The sequence below is a fragment of the Pituophis catenifer genome, unplaced genomic scaffold (genome assembly GCF_029215685.1).
Source record: "Pituophis catenifer annectens isolate HBS135680 unplaced genomic scaffold, rPitCat1.0.hap2 SCAF_2, whole genome shotgun sequence".
NCBI lineage: Eukaryota > Metazoa > Chordata > Lepidosauria > Squamata > Colubridae > Pituophis > Pituophis catenifer.
Window position 1 is genome coordinate 130,212,442 of NW_027256882.1, and position 18,783 is coordinate 130,231,224.

At 38.4% G+C, this 18,783-nt stretch overlaps 1 protein-coding gene across 2 annotated transcripts in view; it reads right to left on the reverse strand.

Moving 5' to 3' along the window:
• SEC14L1 (SEC14 like lipid binding 1) overlaps nucleotides 1-18,783 on the reverse strand; it is a 37,953-nt gene that overhangs the window by 10,673 nt on the left and 8,497 nt on the right. For both annotated transcript variants that reach the window (XM_070937517.1, XM_070937518.1), the window contains exons 3-12: nucleotides 10,743-10,892; nucleotides 10,530-10,661; nucleotides 9,708-9,836; nucleotides 8,731-8,962; nucleotides 8,228-8,337; nucleotides 6,051-6,240; nucleotides 3,672-3,760; nucleotides 2,592-2,662; nucleotides 1,627-1,798; nucleotides 1,265-1,399 (exon numbers count right to left, since the gene is read on the reverse strand). In XM_070937517.1, coding sequence (XP_070793618.1) covers nucleotides 1,265-1,399; nucleotides 1,627-1,798; nucleotides 2,592-2,662; nucleotides 3,672-3,760; nucleotides 6,051-6,240; nucleotides 8,228-8,337; nucleotides 8,731-8,962; nucleotides 9,708-9,836; nucleotides 10,530-10,661; nucleotides 10,743-10,892 — 1,410 coding nt within the window. The remainder of the gene's footprint in view (nucleotides 1-1,264; nucleotides 1,400-1,626; nucleotides 1,799-2,591; nucleotides 2,663-3,671; nucleotides 3,761-6,050; nucleotides 6,241-8,227; nucleotides 8,338-8,730; nucleotides 8,963-9,707; nucleotides 9,837-10,529; nucleotides 10,662-10,742; nucleotides 10,893-18,783) is intronic.

The window sequence follows — 18,783 nt, forward strand, 5'->3', positions numbered from 1 at the left end:
TCACATCAAGGGCATCGTTGGGGTGGTCTGGGGTGGAGATGTACAGCTGAGTATCATCAGCGTACAGATGGCACTTCACCCCAAAACCACGGATGATCTCACCCAGCGGCTTCACATAAATATTGAACAGGAGGGGCGAGAGGACTGACCCTTGCGGCACCCCCCATGTGAGACGCCTCGAGGTCGACCTCTGTCCCCCTGCCAACACAAACTGCGAGCGGTCGGAGAGGAAGGAGGAGAACCACCGCAAAACGGTGTCCCCTATTCCTAACCCCCTCAACCGCTGCAGCATGATACCATGGTCGATGGTGTCAAAAGCCGCTGAGAGATCTAATAGGACTAGGACAGAGGAGCAACCCCTGTCCCGAGCCCTCCAGAGATCATCCACCAACGCGACCAATGCCGTTTCTGTGCTGTACCCCCGCCTGAAGCCCGACTGGTACGGGTCTAGATAGATAGCTTCATCCAGGTGTCGGGAAAGTTGTCGTGCCACCACGCTCTCAACAACCTTCGCCACAAAACGAAGGTTGGAGACTGGACGATAGTTAGCTAATTCAGCCGGGTCCAGGGAAGGCTTCTTGAGGAAGGGCCTCACCACCGCCTCTTTCAAGGCGGCAGGAAAGGCACCCTCACTCAGAGAAGCATCTATAATCCCCTGGAGCCAGCCTCGTGTAACCTCCCGGGAGGCCAGTACTAACCAGGAGGGGCACGGGTCCAATAAACACGTGGCGGCACTAATCTTACCCAGAACTCTGTCCACATCCTCGGGAGTCACAGGATCAAACTCCTCCCAGATAACATTCTCAAGACCTGCCCCGGTCTCCTCCCGTGGACTCATCCAATCGGAGTTCAAGCCATCCCGAATCCGAGATGTCCCTTGGGGTTAATTAACTCAAGCAAATGCTTTGTGGCTGCCTATAATACGTGCTGAAGGGCTCCAGACCAGAGGTATGTGCCAAAGGACCTTTAGGCTGGGTGGTTTCCACAGAGCCTTTGAGAAATCCAAAAACGTCCCAGCCTAGAAACACTTGACTTCACTTGAATCCAAAGGGATTGAAAGCCACCCAAACTGCTTTGCTAAATTGAACTGAATGATCCCTTCAGCAAATTGTGTCACTTACGCAACTGAAATGGCTTCTTTGAAATGTATCTAGGACTCTTTGCACAGGCCTAATAGACTGGGCACTGGATTGCACTAGCACAGAGAGTGAATTATTACAAGTCATTGAGCTTGGTTGTCAAAGAAACTGACTTTTCTACCTACCATACATTCTCCACCAAGAAAATCGGGAATAATTTCTTTGTCAATGTAATCCAACAGCCCACCAGGACTCTGGTAATCATTGCCAGCATAAATCAGGAATTTCTTTCGGGTGTTGTCATCAATGAAAGGGCTAACCTACAAACAAAATACTAAAGTAGTAACATTCCCAAGACATCAGATGAACTCAAGAGAAACACATTATTCCAATGGCCACTTAGGTCTATGTTCTAGCTGGATTTCTACCTATGGCTCCTAAAATCAAGTACACTATAAATATCAAGCTTGCCAATCTTGCCTCCAAAGTAGATGCTGACCCCAATTTACAAAATACAAATTCCCAGAGAACCAACTTAAGAACGTACCAGTGTCCAAAGGACTGGAAACACTCTGGGAGCTCGGAGAATTAGAAGACGTCCTAGTGTTTCTGGATAATTAGCTTCTACCACCTCAATAATCCTCAGCAAGGCCTTGACCCCAGGTCTCCATAAGTGGCGCATGTTCAAGCCCTCCAGATCCACCAAGCAAGTCCAAGAGCTGTGTTTTCCCAAAATAAAACATAATCAGCATGTTCAATCAAGCAATTATTTGATTGTGACAGTATACAAATATACCATACTATATTAGATGTTTTTACTCCTCACTTAAATTCTAGTAGGTCAAAAAGTTTTAAATCATAACCGTAATACCTGAAATATTTGTTAATGAGAGAGAAAGAGAATAAATTTACCCTCCTCTTTTTCAAATCCAGATGCTTATAATTCCTTCAATATCCTTCCAACTCTTTCAATTGTTGTGTTTAATTGCATTGTTCAGTGCAAGCACTCCCAATTTCACTGATCCACCATTTTGGCCTTACAATATTTTAATTGATTTGTTTACATCCCATCCCATTTTTTTCGTCCATCCTGGTTTTAAAATATTGTATATATGGAATTCCCAAACAGTGTTCTTTTCACACTGGTTCAATATAATTAGCTGAGCTACACTAGATGGTATCTATTTTCATACTGCTCTTGGGATTATCATCACTTCCCATTCCCACCTGCACTTATCTGGATCTATTCTTAGCTCTTACTCTGAAGTTTCTGAAACTGCTGTTTAATGACTAAACTTTAACAGAGTGGATGGGATGCCAGAATCTTGCAGAATCAAGTCTGGCTATGTGTGCCATATTGCATAAATGACCACTGGAATTGTGCTAAAGTGTTCCATTTGTTAACCTAGGACTTGATCAAAACATTGCACAGCAAAACTTTATCTCAATTAGCATAAACATGTCTAAAGTTCAGTGAAACAGACTCATGGGACTTAAAGAAAGTTTCTTTACCTAATAGGCCTTCCAAATACTTTTGTATTTTCTTTACACCTCCTCAGTCCTTCTTCATTTATAGATAGAACCTGCACATTAATAAAAAAAAAGATGAGAATGTTGAATTATGTTGCTGTAAAATGACCATGGATAAAATTTCAGACACAGAGTTACTTTGGGTTCAACTTTGATTTTTGTAAGAAGTTTAAAAATAAAATAAAATGAAAGTCAGTATTTTTTTGTGTAGTATCTGAACTACAAAATAATTTGAATATCTAGTTTTGAGGGAATCAATATGTACATATATTTTAAAATGTAAATTATACCTCTTACAATTTAAAAATGAATCGAATACATCAGAAGATATTACTTTATATTCATTCAGCCCTTCAAAGAATGTTTAAAACGAAATTAATATGATTTATGTTGATGACATAAGAAATGTGAAAGTTCATTCGATCTGGTGTTGTCCATCTACAGCTTTGTTTGGATTTCAAATCATTACATATGTTAATACACTTTGGGAAAGAAATATTACAGCCAAAGATCTCAATGTAATGTTGACCTATTTTCCTAAAATGCAGAATTTGTTATCTCATTGAGATGTTGGCACTTTGGAGGCTGGATCATGGAAAAAGTGGTAATTTTTTATGAAATTGGAAAAACAATTTCTGTTTTATTTATATTCAGAGGCAGAAAGGCTGTCCTCATATTTGAGGATTAACACCTCATTCTAACATTCAGAAGTGAGCAATCTGTAGTAGCCCCAGTTTAGCTGGCCACTAGTGAGAGATGCCATATCTCAAGAGCAAAAAGCTGCCCATATGTTTTTATTCTTGCACAACAGACAGAAAAAGCATGTTGCTATTCTAATAAAAAAGATATCAAAATGAACAGATTGTCAATGACATTCTAGAGTGCTTCCCGCTGTAATGTAACTTTTCCCAACTGACGATATCCTGCAGATATTTTGGACATGGTTAATAGGAGCAACCTAACTGAGGAACATCCAGTTATGCTAACTGATACAGGATAATTGAAATGGGGATGTAACATTCCCAAGAGAAATCATCTGCAAATTGTATCTGAGGCACTTACATAGCGAAGCAGGGCTTCTTCTCCAAGAGCTCGCACCAAACCTTTGGTATCCATCTGGCCTAGTCTCAACACATACAGTGGACGCCCATCTGAACCAAAAGAATAATAATGGTGACATTCAAGTTATCTTCTGATAAACCAAGAAATGGTTAGAATGGCCTTCTGAATTGGATTCTGTATTCTGTATAAACTGGAATGATCAATACTTGCTTATTAACTTAATTTCCAACAAATGTTTTGGCTGCAAAAATAAAGGTGATACATAAGTAAAAATGATAAAGATTTAACAGTCATTAAATAAATGGCCAATGACTTTTGACCGCTTGTTTAATGGCTGTTCAAAGTTATGAGGGCCTCAGAAAGGGTGCTTTACAGCTCATGCAGCACTTCCAGCGACTGTAAAATCTCATACCGCCCCCAGCCCCCATGGTCACATGACTGCATTTTGGGTGCTTGGCAACCAGCTTGCATTTACAACTGGTTACCAGGAAACCCATGATCATGTGATCGCCATTTGCAATCTTCTCTGCCACAAAGCCAATTTGGTCATATAGGAACTGCTGGCTTGAAAACATGCTTAATATTATTTTCCTTTTTATTATATTATTTCAATTTCTATGGCCGCTCACTTATGTATCACTCGTCAACTTAACTGTATTATTGTTAAGTATTATAATCAGAAGAGCCAATGGGAATGAAAAAAAACCCTATTGTGATAAACAGAATATTTTCCCCTAGATGAACAGGACAACCATGAGTTAAGGACATACTGAGAAGTTATCAATGAAAGTTAAAAGATACTGGTCTAACTCTAGTGACTCTTCAGTCATGCCAGGACACCTTCCCAATGGGTATTTATTTTTGTTAAGAGTTTGAGGCCCCTTGATTCCAAAATGATTTTGGGTGGCTTAACATTTTAAAACTTTTCATGATATAAAGGGAAAAAAATTAGTGCCCAAACGAAGTCATACAAATAATAACTCCCCAAATCACCAGGGAGTTCCTAACCCAAAGCCTAGGAATAGAGGGAGGTTTTCAGAGACTTCTGGAAGGACAGGAACCATAGTATGGGGAACCCAAAAGTGCTTTTTTCAAAAGGCAACGGGACTTTGTTTTTCCTTGAAGATGTTTTGCTTCTCATCCATGAAGCTTTTCAGTTCGCTGCTGAATTGAATAATAATAATAATAATAATAATAATAATAATAATAATAATAATAATAATAATAATAATAATAATTTTATTTCTATACCGCCCTTCTCCCGAAGGACTCAGGGCGGTGTATAGCCTATTTAAAAACACAGACAAAACAGCAATTAGAATTTAAAATAATTAAATAAATTTGGCTCAGATTTAAAACCCCAAAAAATTTAAATACCCCAATTTAAAACTATTATGTTGATAGTCCGGCCTGGCGGAACAACAGGGTCTTCAGTGCGCAGCGAAACACCCGGAGGTCGGAGATCTTACGTAGAAGCTTCGTAAGATCATCCAAGAAGCTTCTTGGATGAGAAGCAAAACGTCTTCATGGAAAAACAAAGTCAAATTGCCTTTTGAGAACAGCACCTTTTGGACAACCATGACCTGGATGACTAATAATTTCCATAAACATAGTATGGTGATGCTGTTCCAGAGGAGGTATGCTTCTCTGTTCCCAGAAGGTGGCAATTAACTGAAGGAACCTGGAGCGCACCACTCTGCCTGATCATAGTGAATGGGCAGAAACCATTGGGAACATGCAGTCCCACAAATAACCAGACCGTATGCCCGGAAAGGCTATAGAAGTCATGGCCAGCATCTTGAATTACATCCAGACATCAACTGGCAACTAATACAGCTTGTAAAACAGCGATGACACATGGCAGTAACATGAGATACCCATTACAGCCTATGCTCCTGAACTTTGGACCAGCTTTGAATGGTCTTCAATGGCCTCCAAAGGTACAACTTGATTTGATCCCATGGCAGCATTTTGGTCAGCCACTGCTATATGCTGTGTTCATTAAATTCCCAAATGGTGCATGATTGAAAACCAAGCAGAAATCTGAAGCTGCAGATTGTTAATGTATAAGACACTTTTATATTGTCTTAACCTTGCATTTACCACTTAAGAGTTGGCAACAACCGAAATAGCTTACATGCCAAATAAATAATAAAGCCAAGACTTCTCACTTTCTAATTGGATGCCTTCCACTATCCAGATACCTTTATATCTTTTTATGTTACCTTTTACTCCAACAAAGTATCATAAACCCTTTGACAATCAGTTTTAAGTACTTTAAACAAGTCTCATTTGGCGCTCTTTAGCAAACCACACTAGCAGCATTTCAGAAGACCTAAGACTTCCCCCTATAAAACGTCTGCATCATTGTTACTATACCTTTATCATGATGGTGCCAACCACCTGCATAATAATCCTGCAGTACTTGAGGTGGGTTCCAGGTATCCAGGATGTAGTCCACCTGATGCTGTTTGCGCCATGTTAAAGACTGGCACAGGATTTCTCTGGCCTTATCAATGTTGAAATCTCTGGCACGCAAGAATCTTAAGATGTGTTCATCTTTGGGGATCTATAAATGTAGTAATCACTGAATAAGAATTGTCAAAAATATATATAATACTCCATAAGAAAATTTCAAGGAGTAAGGTAGTCCCTTTCTGTGCTTAAGCCCCATCCCTTCTCCATAAGAAAGCTGCCTTTTCTTTCATTCATGAATTCCACAGAAAAATAGAACAATCAGACAAGAAATTTAAAAGAGTATTTGGAGAACACCTAAAAGCTTTGATGAGAAATGCAGCGAACAGAAGTAAACTGTGATATTACAGCTGTATATATACATCAACTAAATTCCAGAGAAATGATTAAGACATTGGAAGTTACTGTATAAACAATAAGTTACTCTATTAATGAATACTCAGCTCAGACCTGAAAAGAATAAACTCTTGGCTGCAACAGAAAAAATACTTTCTAATGTTATGCAATCTGATATCAAAAGCTCCCTGCCTTTTTTGCTGCTAGTTAACAGAAATTATAAGCAGCATAAATAGAATTAAATAGATAATTAAATATAACTATCAAATTGAAATCTTTATTACTGTCATTGGCCAGCACAAAGCAACAATGATCTAACATATCAATTCTGGAAAACTTAGCTAAAAATAAAAAAAAAGTACAGGTATACAAAACTAAGAACTCACTAAAATACTTAAATCTATATAACACTTATAAAAAAGAATTTAAATCAAATCAAGACTACATACAATTTAATATTTATTTATAACCCACTTTGACTATTTTTACAAAAAGCTCATTGTGACAAACACATCCAACACACCTTCCTCCTCCTATTTTCAACAACAACTCTGTGTGAGAGAGTGATTGGCCCAAGATTACTCAGCTGGCTTTCATGGCTAAGGCTGGGCATGAACTCAATGGTCTCCTGTTTTTCAGCCTGGTGCCTTAACCATGAAGTTTTAAACCAGGGGTCTCCAACCTCGGCAACTTTTAAGACTTGTGGACTTCAAATCCCAGAATTCTAGAGCCAGAAAAGCTGGCTGTGGAATTCTGGGAGTTGAAGTCCACAAGTCTTAAAAGTTGCCGAGGTTGGAGACCCCTGGTTTAAACAATGCCTATATATTTTAGTAATAATACACTAAGAGTCTATCCTATAACTTAAATAATTCTTTGGTAAAACATGGCAATGAAGACTGAAAAACTAAATAACTGAAGTTAATAAATGATAATGTAAATATGGCATAATTTTTGTTTAATCTAACTAGCCTTTTCTAATAGTCAGTTCCTGATGTGCTCTTTGGTTGACATATGCTAGAAATTCCCCAGTGGCTCTCTTACCCCTCTCCCTTTAACAGGAACCACATGCTGCTGCTTTTAAATTCAAACACAACACGGTCAGGGTTGGGAAGTTATAGGGGTAAGGGTGGGCAGAGATCCATTCAAATTATAATGTTTAAATTTATAGCGTTAGCAGCCCATTTGGTCCTTCCCCTCTCAATCTTCTCTAAGCCTCTGCCAATAATGTTGTCTTATTCCTGTCCCACACCAAAACAGAACACATGTTTTAGGTTCATCCTGGAAAAAAAAATGTTAAGTTTTGGTCTTGCACAAACCATTTGAAATTGATCCATACACAAAACAGTTCATGAATAGAATGTTTTGCATGTCCTTATTTAGGGAGGTGGGGGGAAACTAGAAATCCAAGGACAAAAAGATGCCTTGTAGCTGAATGAAGAGGTTTAGGCAGGAAATATAGGAACACAGTCCAGGAAATTTTCTACTGTAGTACTAGAAGATCATAAAAACATCATGAGGAGGAGGTCTTGGAGAAGGGAGAATCACCCAATTCTGAAATAGATTTAGGAATCTAAATTCTGCACTATGGGAAACTAAAGGTTAGAATTTTCTAATCTATAAATAAATACATAAACAATTTTGCGCTTTGTTTTCCTTCCTCTGGACACTGACATTCTGCCAGACATTCTTGTACATCGTGCACTTTTCTGACGGACAGGAAGCAAAAGAGACACACATCCTCTTACTTTGCCTTTGTGTGTTTCCTGGAGCCACTGCCGAAGCCTGATGAGACAGCTTTCCTGAAGTGGGGTCAAGTCGCCCAGATACCTCTTGATATAATCTGCATCTAATTTGTCTGAAAAATTTAAGTAGCATTGTTTTCATTGCCCATACTTCCAGTGGAAACCCTCATTTGCAAACCAAACTGTTTGAAATGTTCAATTATTTACATAAGTTAGCTGATAGTAGTTTTGATAGATATTTTCATCAGTTCTACAGTTCCTTGTAACCTCCACACTTCTAACTACCTTCGACATCTACCATCGGAATCCCAAGTTGATAAAAATATCCATAACTATGTATCTACTTGATATTCTTGAAAAAAGATATAACTGTAGAACTGCTCGCCTGCATTATTTTTCTGAATAAATTAATTAATTAGATTTTTTGCTTCTATCCTTAAAATCCAGCTGAAATTATGATGGCATTCATGGAATAGTTATAAAAGAGGACGGGACAAACCACACACCATCAGGGGTTCCAGCCGCCAGTTCTGATGCATTGTTGCAAGTGTTGATTTCCTTGGTATTCAGTCCCTCTTTGACGGCAGTTTCGGGTATGTTGACTGGAGGGGATAGTGACCGTCTAAAGTGAGCTGTGCCATGTTCAAATGCAAACTTAGCAGGGGGAGTCCAACGAGGAATAAATGTTACACCTTCTTCTTCTAGCTGCTTCAAGTAGTACTCTATTATCTCTTTGCCCTTTCAAAACAAGACAATCCTTACATCAATGTATTGTAGGCGCATATGGCTGGTGTGTGTGTGTGTGTGTGAGAGAGAGAGAGAGAGAGAGAAGAACCCACATAATTAGTTCCTGATTGAAAAAATTAAGTCTGCTGGAATTGCAGGAACTTAGTGTTATGTTGGAGACTTCAGTTCAGCATTACAAAGCCTCAAGTAGAAACCCAAGAAGAGAAGAACAAATATATTCCCATGACTTTTAATATAAAAAGAAAAAGGAATGAAAGAAATGAAAAATATGTCCTCTAGATCTTTTTGTTCAAAAGCAGACATAACTATCTTTTGAATCATGAAGATCATTCCAGGTCATGGATAACTTCATTCCTTCTAAATATAAATTGTAAAGTAGACTATTTTTAGTAGCTTAGTGCTGAAGGGCCAACTTCTTCTAAACTGGTTTATTCTTCAGCAGAACAACAGATCCCCAATATTTTTGTATTCATTCATTCCTGTTATTGGACAACTATCTCCGACAAGATCAAAAGGTGGGAACTGATGATGATACTTCTGGATGGCCAGAGCCTGCCATACTCAATTTCCCCTCTTGCCAATATAATAAGAGTAGAACATGCCTCTAATAGAAGATGGGAGCAAACACAGACTATGTAGTCATACAAGATCAATAAGAATTTTCTCAGGAACTGAAAATTGTTCCCAGCCTTCAGGAAACCACAACATTATTTGCATATAAAACTTTAAAGATTACCTTTTTAATATTGCTAGTATATTGCTTCATAGCAATCTTTTCTACTGTGCTTTCAAAGCCAAAGAAAGATTTAATGTCAAGACTTGCAGACTGCTCAAAACATGTCCAGTCTTCATTGTCTGGGTGCACCTGGAGATTTAAGAAATAAAAGTAGGCACAAGGTGTAAGAAAACCTTAATCCAGTAGCACAGGACAATTATTTGTTAAGAATTGGATAGTACATTTTCCTTTTCTTCACTCACAACTTTTTTCTCACCAACATATCAGAATGCCCAATAAGCCCAACATTTGTGTACCTACAGAATTATTTTACCAAACATGTTGTTTGAAAAATATTATCTTACATAATAATTTCTTTGAATGGAAATTATTGGATCCAATAATTTGGAGAAAACTTACAAATTCAAATCTTGTGAATTAGATTTTCCTCAGATCAGAATTGCCAACAAAAATGGCAATTCTGATCTGACATTCTGAGTATCATAGAACAATCTACATCACAAGTGAGCAGGAAAATTTGTTGAGTATATTCTTCTTGCTCCTAAACTCCCCTCAAGAGCTACGTTCTCATCACTATGCTTTCAGAAAAGTAAGCCAGAACATCTCTTCAAATAAATCTGCAAAGTCAAATCAATAATAATGCTATATGGGTTAACTGTGCTTTTAATTGTTTCGAATTTTATGTCCTTGGCACCCTAGATAGGAAAAAACAGAACCATAAATAATTGAAACCATAAATAACAAAGAATGCTTAACTAGAAACGGCCAGACAGACGTTCTTAGAAAGACCGTAATATAAAATCGAAGCCTACCCTTACTCACCGTATATGAGCATTTTTCATTAATGACAACTCTGTTTGAGAAAGTTTCGTTGTGGGCCTCTATGTGTAAAGTGCGGTCTCTTCTATTCAAGGAGTTCTTTTGGATAAAGTAAACATAATCTACCCCTGCAATCTGAGAAGGAGAACAGAGATGAATTTAAGAAGCAGCCCAATAGACGGTGATTTGGACAAAGAACCTGACTAGGTGTATTACCTTTTTCAGGAGCCGTGGAGCATCCACATCCAGTTTACAACGTCTTTCAGTCACATGGATTGCTCGGTCGTCACTCTTGAATTCACTCACAGTATCACTGCCTACAAACATGGGGATGAGAGGGCAAGTGGGAAACCTTTTCTCATATGCCTGTAAGAAAAGGAGAATATAAACATCAACCTCTGTCACAAGACTCTCAAGGAAGCATTTCACATACTTGTTAACTAATCACAGATATCCTTTCATTTTAATGAATGGCTAAATTCTATTAAACACTAAGATACTAGCTTGTATTTCTCACATATCTAACAAGAGCAGTGTGTGGCACTGGAGGAGCATCTTTAGGCAATTGTCTTTCCAAAGTACTTCCTCCAAGCCTAATAAAGACATCAAAGGTTTATTCTTTCCATACTGGTTGTTTCCAAGCACACCTACACAAATTCAACTCAGAACTGGGGCCACCATTTCCCAGCCTGTATTCATGCCTAAGTCCATACAGGTAGTCCTCCACTTATGATGGCAATTGGGACCTCAGCGACAGCAATCCCTGCAGTCCTGGTTGCCATCATTAATATGGTTATTAGGTAAGGCAGCTTCCTGCAGTCAAAGTTATTGGGGAAGCTGATAAAAGTTGCAAGTCCCAGGCTGGCAGGCAGGCAAGTGGCTGCTGCCAGATGTGTGTGAGGCATGCTGCAGGAAGGGTGCACGAGGGTGAGGTATGGGTTGGATGCAAAAGGTTGTAGGAGAGAAGTTGGGGAGGGTGTATGAGAAGGCATATTCATTCATAAACCAAATTCTTGTATCAGATCAGATTCTTGTATGAGATCATTGTATTTACCTATTCCCACACATTTGCACTGAAACCACGTGTTAAGATGATCTGTCTGTGCATGTGTGTTTATTAATTGTTAATCATGCTTTTAACTTCTTAGAATTTTTCTATTATACCCTCATTTTTATTTGACATAAGGGCATACATTTGGGTTAATATTGACATGGTTCGCTGCTAATTGTAAGATCATGATAAAATCCAGTTTCAAAATAAACTTTAAGATATCCCAGGCATAATATATATCATTATTTTCAGGGAAAAAACCAAGGGTGAAATGCTCCCGATTCGGACCGGATCGCCTGATGGAGGTGGGTGGTTCGGAGAACTGGAAGCAAAAATCCCTGTGTGCCCCCCTGCATGCCCAGCTGAGCCGCACAATCATCAGAGGCTTTTTAAAAAAATTTTAAAAGCATTTTTTCTACAACCTCTTCGGCCAAAAAAAATGCTTTTAAAAGTAAAAAAAAAAAGCCTCTGATGATCGTGCAGCTCAGCTGGGATCGTCAAAGGCTTTTAAAAGCATTTTTTATACAACCTCTGAAGAGGTTGTAGAAAAAATGCTTTTAAAAACCTCTGACGATCCAAGCTGAGTTGCCTGATCGGCAGAGGCTTTTTTTCTTTTAAAAACCTCTGCCGATCAGGTAACTCAGCTGGAATCGTCAGAGCCTTTTGAAAGCATTTTTTTACAACCTCTTTGCCGAAGAGGTTGTAGAAAAAATGGTTTTAAAAGTTAAAAAAAAATTGGCCACGCTTACCCAGTCACATTACCCCCCCCCCCCAAGCCACGGTAGTAACAAATTTTAGATTTTACCACTGGAAAAAACGTTTTCAATTTATTGTATTAAGTTATCCAGATACTTTCCAACACATTCACTTATTCCCAGACTATGAATTTGTAATCTTGTTCTGCCCCAGCTCCAGATTCCCAAGGATTGTGACACACACCAACGGTCCTTATCAAAGTTATAATGTACCAAGAATAAACAAAGCCCTGCAAAAGTTGGCAACCAGCCCAGAAAACAAGATACGATAAGACACTCACTCTCCAAAATGCTCTGTAATAATTACACATTGTTTCCAGCAAGAAATTACTAACTGTGTGCGACTTAAATAAGCTAAGGGAGTGGCCAATTATCCTCAAACCTTATTCTCAAGGAGACCTCCTCCTCCTGAGTAGCCACTCCTGCCTTTTGGCAGCCCTGCGTGCTCGAGCATTGAGGAGAGGCTCCTCCACTTCGCTCTCTCCACTTGAAGGAGCCTCTGGAGGTTCTGAAGACCCAGGCTGAGTCTCTGCCTCTGGCACCACATCCTCTTCGGCCTCCTCGCTGTCCAACGCGAGTGCCGGCTGCGCAGGCTGCTGGCGCGACCCCACACCAGCCTCCTCCTCGTTGGGATCAGCCACAATCCGCGAAGGCCACTGGCGGGCCACAACAAATATCTCCATCTCTCAGGGGGCATTCAGAAGCTTTTCTGCCATGAATAATTGTCGGATTCTGGGCAAATCTTCTCATCCCCTGAAAACCAGAGTCTGCCAGGGACTCAGTTTTCTGAATAACTTCTGAAGTTATTCCTCCATTGTACAAAAATTATCAAACTAATATTCTTTTCTTCTGACAGAAAGCTGGACATTAATAAAAGTTTTCTGCCTCTAAACATTTTAGTTTCAGTGTGAAGGAACACAGTCCTTTACCTTGAATATAGATTTAACACCCTAAGACAGAGATGGCGAACCTTTTTGCTGTCGCATGCCAAAAGTGGGGGGAGTGCGGTGGGGGCGGGGGTCGTGCATGCATGTGCCCACACCCATAGTTCAATGCACCCTGCCTCCCTGCGCATGCACGCGCGACCCCCCCTGCTTTTGGCACGCGATGGCACAGTGGGCCCAGTAGCCCTGTTTTTGCCTTCCCCAGGCTCCAGAGCCTTTCTAGGAGCCTGGGGAGGGTGAAAACGGCCTTCCCCACGCCCCCTGGAGGCCAGAAATGGCCCGTTTGCCAACTTCCATTCCCACCGGAAGGCCCGTTTTTTTGCTCTCACCAGGCTCCAGAGCCTTTCTAGGAACCTGGGAAGGGCGAAAATGGCCTCCCCCTCCCAGACGCTGGAAACGGACTAGGGCAACGCTCACATGCCCAACGATATGGCTCCACGTGCCACCTGTGGCACATGTGCTATAGGTTCGCCATCATGGCCCTAAGACATAAATATGAATTCTAAGAATCCATTCAGGCACAATAGTGAATCAAACATTAGAAATCCACCTCTAGTGCTAAAGATTAGAAAGATATTTCCAAGGTGGAATATATGAATAGTAGTATGTGGTTTTAGAATTCAAAATAAATCTGAAGTAGCTATTTTTGCTAATGGCTTAGAAATCATGGGGAAAGCAAGAAGTAAATTCAGGAACATCTGACCCATGAAAGAAGCTCTAGCTACCTAGCTTTTCTGCTTAACTCCCTTTCAGCTATTATAGTAACTGAGAATCTTGAACATCCCTCACTCTCCCCAAAATATACACGCTGCACAGAAAAATAACAACCCATGCAAAAATTCATCCCAAATTCACAAAATCTGTTCTACCTAGTGCATTTATCCTTGCTTTTTTTTTTTGACTTCTTGGTGGCTTTCAATACCATCAACCATGGTATTTTTGGGCTGACTTAGGGAGTTGGGGCAATCATCTAAATTTGATAATAGATAGATAAGTAGGTAGATAGGTAGGTAGGTAGATGATAGTTAGATAGACCGACAGACCACATTTGAAGGTATCTATTTGCTTAACAACAAATTCTGTAATGTAGGTTACTTATAGATAGGTCTAACCTTCATTGTTATTAAACCTTTAAAAATGCAGTGTGTTAATACCCTGTGCAACTAGCCATATTTAGAATGCTTTCATGAAGAAGATAGCTAGGCAGGTACTTTTAATTTAATTTTAAAATGCTCAGCACGTATGCATCTTCAACAGAGCTGCGTGAAGCCAGCTGCAGTGGCATTTTATTTTCCAAGAACAGTTTTCTGGCATTATGTATATGACAAAGTCTGGCATCAGCTGCAACTGAACAAAGCCTTCAGATATTATTTCCCACATACCAGCTTATAAATCTTAACTAAAACCGTAAGTATGTAGTTGCTTAGCAACCACAAGATTTGCAATAAGCTATTTTTTCAGCCAGAGGTTTAAGCGTTGTTTCCTGCCTGCAACATTTTAGGATACATTTGCATTAATTTTAAAGATTTTATATAAGATTCTAATGATATCCCCAAAGTGTGCCTGAATAAATTACTCTAGATGTATCAAAATGATTATCCATCCCACAGCTATAGCATCCTAAACAGTGTGCTAACAGCCAAAGCAGTGCCAATGTCAGCATGAGAGGAGTATTTCAAAAATCAGTTTTATAAAATTGATGCTATATTGGGAAATGTTAAAGCGATCAAGAAGATAGCGTTAATGGCGCTCTCTTCCGTTATGCTGGTGCTATAGCTTTTTAAAAATACTACAGGATATGAAAGCCACCTGCTCCCTCCTTTAAAACAGATGTCTGCCAAGAAACCACACGGGAGCTTAAACCCATGTAAATATTGCTAAGTGCCACTCACAGGAGAGTAGGGTCAATTATTTTTATTTGACAATATAAGCACTCCGCGACAATTAATGTATCAATATTGTACCTCTTGGCCACAAAAGGTTGTATCCACTAATTAGACATACCAGTTTAAAGTTACCAAGAATTTCCCTTGACAAATGAATAGCAGAAATGCTATAAAATGCCCAGGGATATTGTGCCATTTCCATATCATATTCTATGAACCACAGTAATCATATTAGAAGTACACATTATCAGAAGTGTATCAAATGGGTTTGGCAATCTAAAATATGCTTTTTTTTTTAAAAAAAAGTATACCTTCCTCCTTGATAACATTTCTTCCTTCTAGGTAAGCTAAATTTCTGTTTTATAAATCAACCACTCCACTAAATGCAGAAATTAACCATTTTGTCTCTTGAAGCATATTGACTATTTCCACACTTGCCTCATTACAGTAATGTAGATCCTTCACCTAATTATCTAACTCAGTGGTTCTCAACCTGTGATGTCATTACAGGTGGTCAGTGAACAGTTGAAAATGATTTATACCTTGAGTTAAGTCTTGAAGGGTCTGTGATCATGGTCCGTGGCCACAAAAGGTTTTTAAAGGGGATCCAGTGTGAAGAAAAGGTTGAGAACCACTGATCTAACCTATGCCTCCAATGTGAATAGAGCACCATTCATGAATCAGCAAGATAAATATCTTGTCTTTCTTACAGCTACTTAGAAAAGCCAATCTTAAATAACCCTAGACGTCTTTTCCCCCCTCAACTTTTCTTCCTCACAATTCAAATTATCAATTGGTCCACTGTTGTGTTATTGTTATGTTTTGCATCCAGTATTGATTACAAATAGTTTTGCTATTTTTAAGACAAGGTTTCCAGGTCTTGTTCAAGAGCATTGTCTTTTATATTGTTGGCAACTGTTTACAACTACTAGAAAATCTTGATTGTAGCTCCTAGTAGCAAAAGGCATCATCATAATAGTAATTCTTGAATCTTGAATCCAATTCAAAATTGCATACAATTTTGATTGCAATATGGATAAGAACATTAAAAGTTAAATTGGACGTCTCTCATACAGCATCATCACTACAGGAAACTTGTGCAGATAACTAAGTTATAAATGGCCAATCTAAAATTGCATAATGGCTTACAAAGAAATTTTGTTAGAAAATATTCTTAAATAATTTTGGTGAAGGAGATTCGCTTAAGACATCAAGATATATGGCATTTCCTGTAAGAGGCTGGTAACAAAATTAACAAAAGAGATTCATACAAAAGTTAACCGATGCTGAATACTTCACACATATTTCCTTATAAGATGTGCATAAATATCTTCTCATACTTCCATTCTTTGGGTAACCCATCCCAAAAGCCTGGAAGTACTGAATTAACAAATGAAAAAATCTGAAAAAAACCCCTTTCACACTCAGTTCTACTCCTTGCAACAAAAAGGAACATTTTACAAACTTGAGAAATTTAATACAGAAACACAAATAGTACTCTAAACTAGACAATCTAACTTCAAGTTTGTCAAGCAAAACTATGTAAGTAACAAAATAAAACATACTAAATGAACAATTCAAAATTCACCTTTGGGACTGAAGGAAAAAAAAATGTACTAGTAGAGCTAGATAAGTTCTTGAAGTTAGTCCAAGATTGATGTCACTCACATTTCCTCAACGCATGGAGAAACACAATATGTTTTGGAAAAGAAAATAATTCCACCAGGAAGCTCATTATTTATTCTGATATTGTGGCTCAAACATCTCTAAATGCCCTGACACTTATTCCCACCATCTTGCGGAATTCAGGAAATTTAAGACTATGGCAAACACATCCTTCAATATTACTACAGCAAGAGCAATGATAACATCTCTGCCTGTTGTTGCAGGGAAATCACAATTTGCATCAAGAAGGGCCATGATGTTAAGACAGCTTGAAAATGGTTGCCTCATTAATTCTATTAATTCATCTGCTTCCATAACCTGCTTACAATATATGTGAAAGTTCTGAGATTTCGGATTTGGATTTTGATTTTCAAAACTCTCAGCTACTTTCCTTGTATGAAACATTTCTCCTTTTCACATTTGATATGATGGTGAATATTTTCTAGCAGAGGCGATCAAGCATGTTAATCCTAATAGGTATGCCACACCAATACTGTAACTCTTCTAAAAATGTTTTACCCACAGCTGCAGATGAAGACATCTTGTAACACAGCTGATATCCCATAAACTCATAACCCATATAGTTAATTGCCTCTCCCATTATTTCCCAGGATATTTTCATCCATTAATCAAAGAATGTAAATGTTACTACGTTTCCTACATTCAATTACTATAAGATAATATTTCTTTATTGTACTGTTGCTTAGAGATCTTCAAATTATGGCTTAATGAATATTAATCAGTGACATTTTAACAAATTAGAACAAAAGTGCCCTGCAAGATGGCAAAAATAAAGAAGCATTAAAATATACAGAAGAACAAATTCAATGGGAATAGATTCCTATGTCAGTTCCATGACCTGAGTAATAAATGCTCCCTTCTTGCAGTTCATTAATTATTTTAACTGATCTATAAAGCTAATAAAATGAGCCCTGCTTAGCACTTGGATGGGGAACCATCCAGAAAGTCCAGGTTAGATTAGGAAGCTGAAAAAGAGAATGCAATGAGAAAATATTTCCACCTTATTGTGAGGAAAGCTGCATTAAAGTGTTCCATGTAAACCATCATGAATTGAACAATAACTGAAGATATTGCTCACATAATACAGGTAGTCCTTGCTTACCCACAGTATTTGGTACCATGAAGTCTGTCCCTAAGCAATGAAGTCATATGCCATGATGAGACATTTACAACCTCATTCCTACAGAAATCAGTAATGAAGGCTGCAAATGGCAATCACATGACCATGGGATGCTGCAACGTTGTAACTGCAAGTTGGTTGCAAAGTGCTTGAATCATGATGACATGTCTGTGGGGACACTGCAATAGCTACAACTACAAGGATGCATTGCTAAGTAGCTGCCTGCAACAAATAGATATCAAAAGATGGAACATAAAGATATTGTAGACAAAAGAGCATCCAGCTTTTTATCTGCTTCCTCTTTTATCTATTGGAGTAGCTAGATGAAAGATGTTTTAATGATAGACCAGACATTGCAATATTGCAGTTACTTATATTTAGTAGAAAAATTCACTACACAAGGGCACTACATTATTCATAAACATCACAGGAGAGACATTTAAGACCTGAGGCTCTATTCTGGAGTTGAATAATGACAATATAATTGCCAGGAAGCATAGATGAAAATTTCCTTTCACTAAAGGTTTGGTTACTATGGCCTCCCTTCAGCATAATATGCATGTATAAATTAATTCCTGCCTGTTTTTCCACTTGACATTCAGGACAAATTAACACACAGTTCAAATTCATAAAAAGAATAAAAGTAACAATTAAACCAATTTACTACTGTCTGTTGTATACATGTTTTAATTGGAAGGCCTTCAGAATACTAAATATCAGCACTAAACCCAGGAGGAATAAAAACCATCTAAGTTCCTTTGCTTGTCTGCATATTAAAACATTTTGACATAGTTAATGATAATTCATAGATGCAT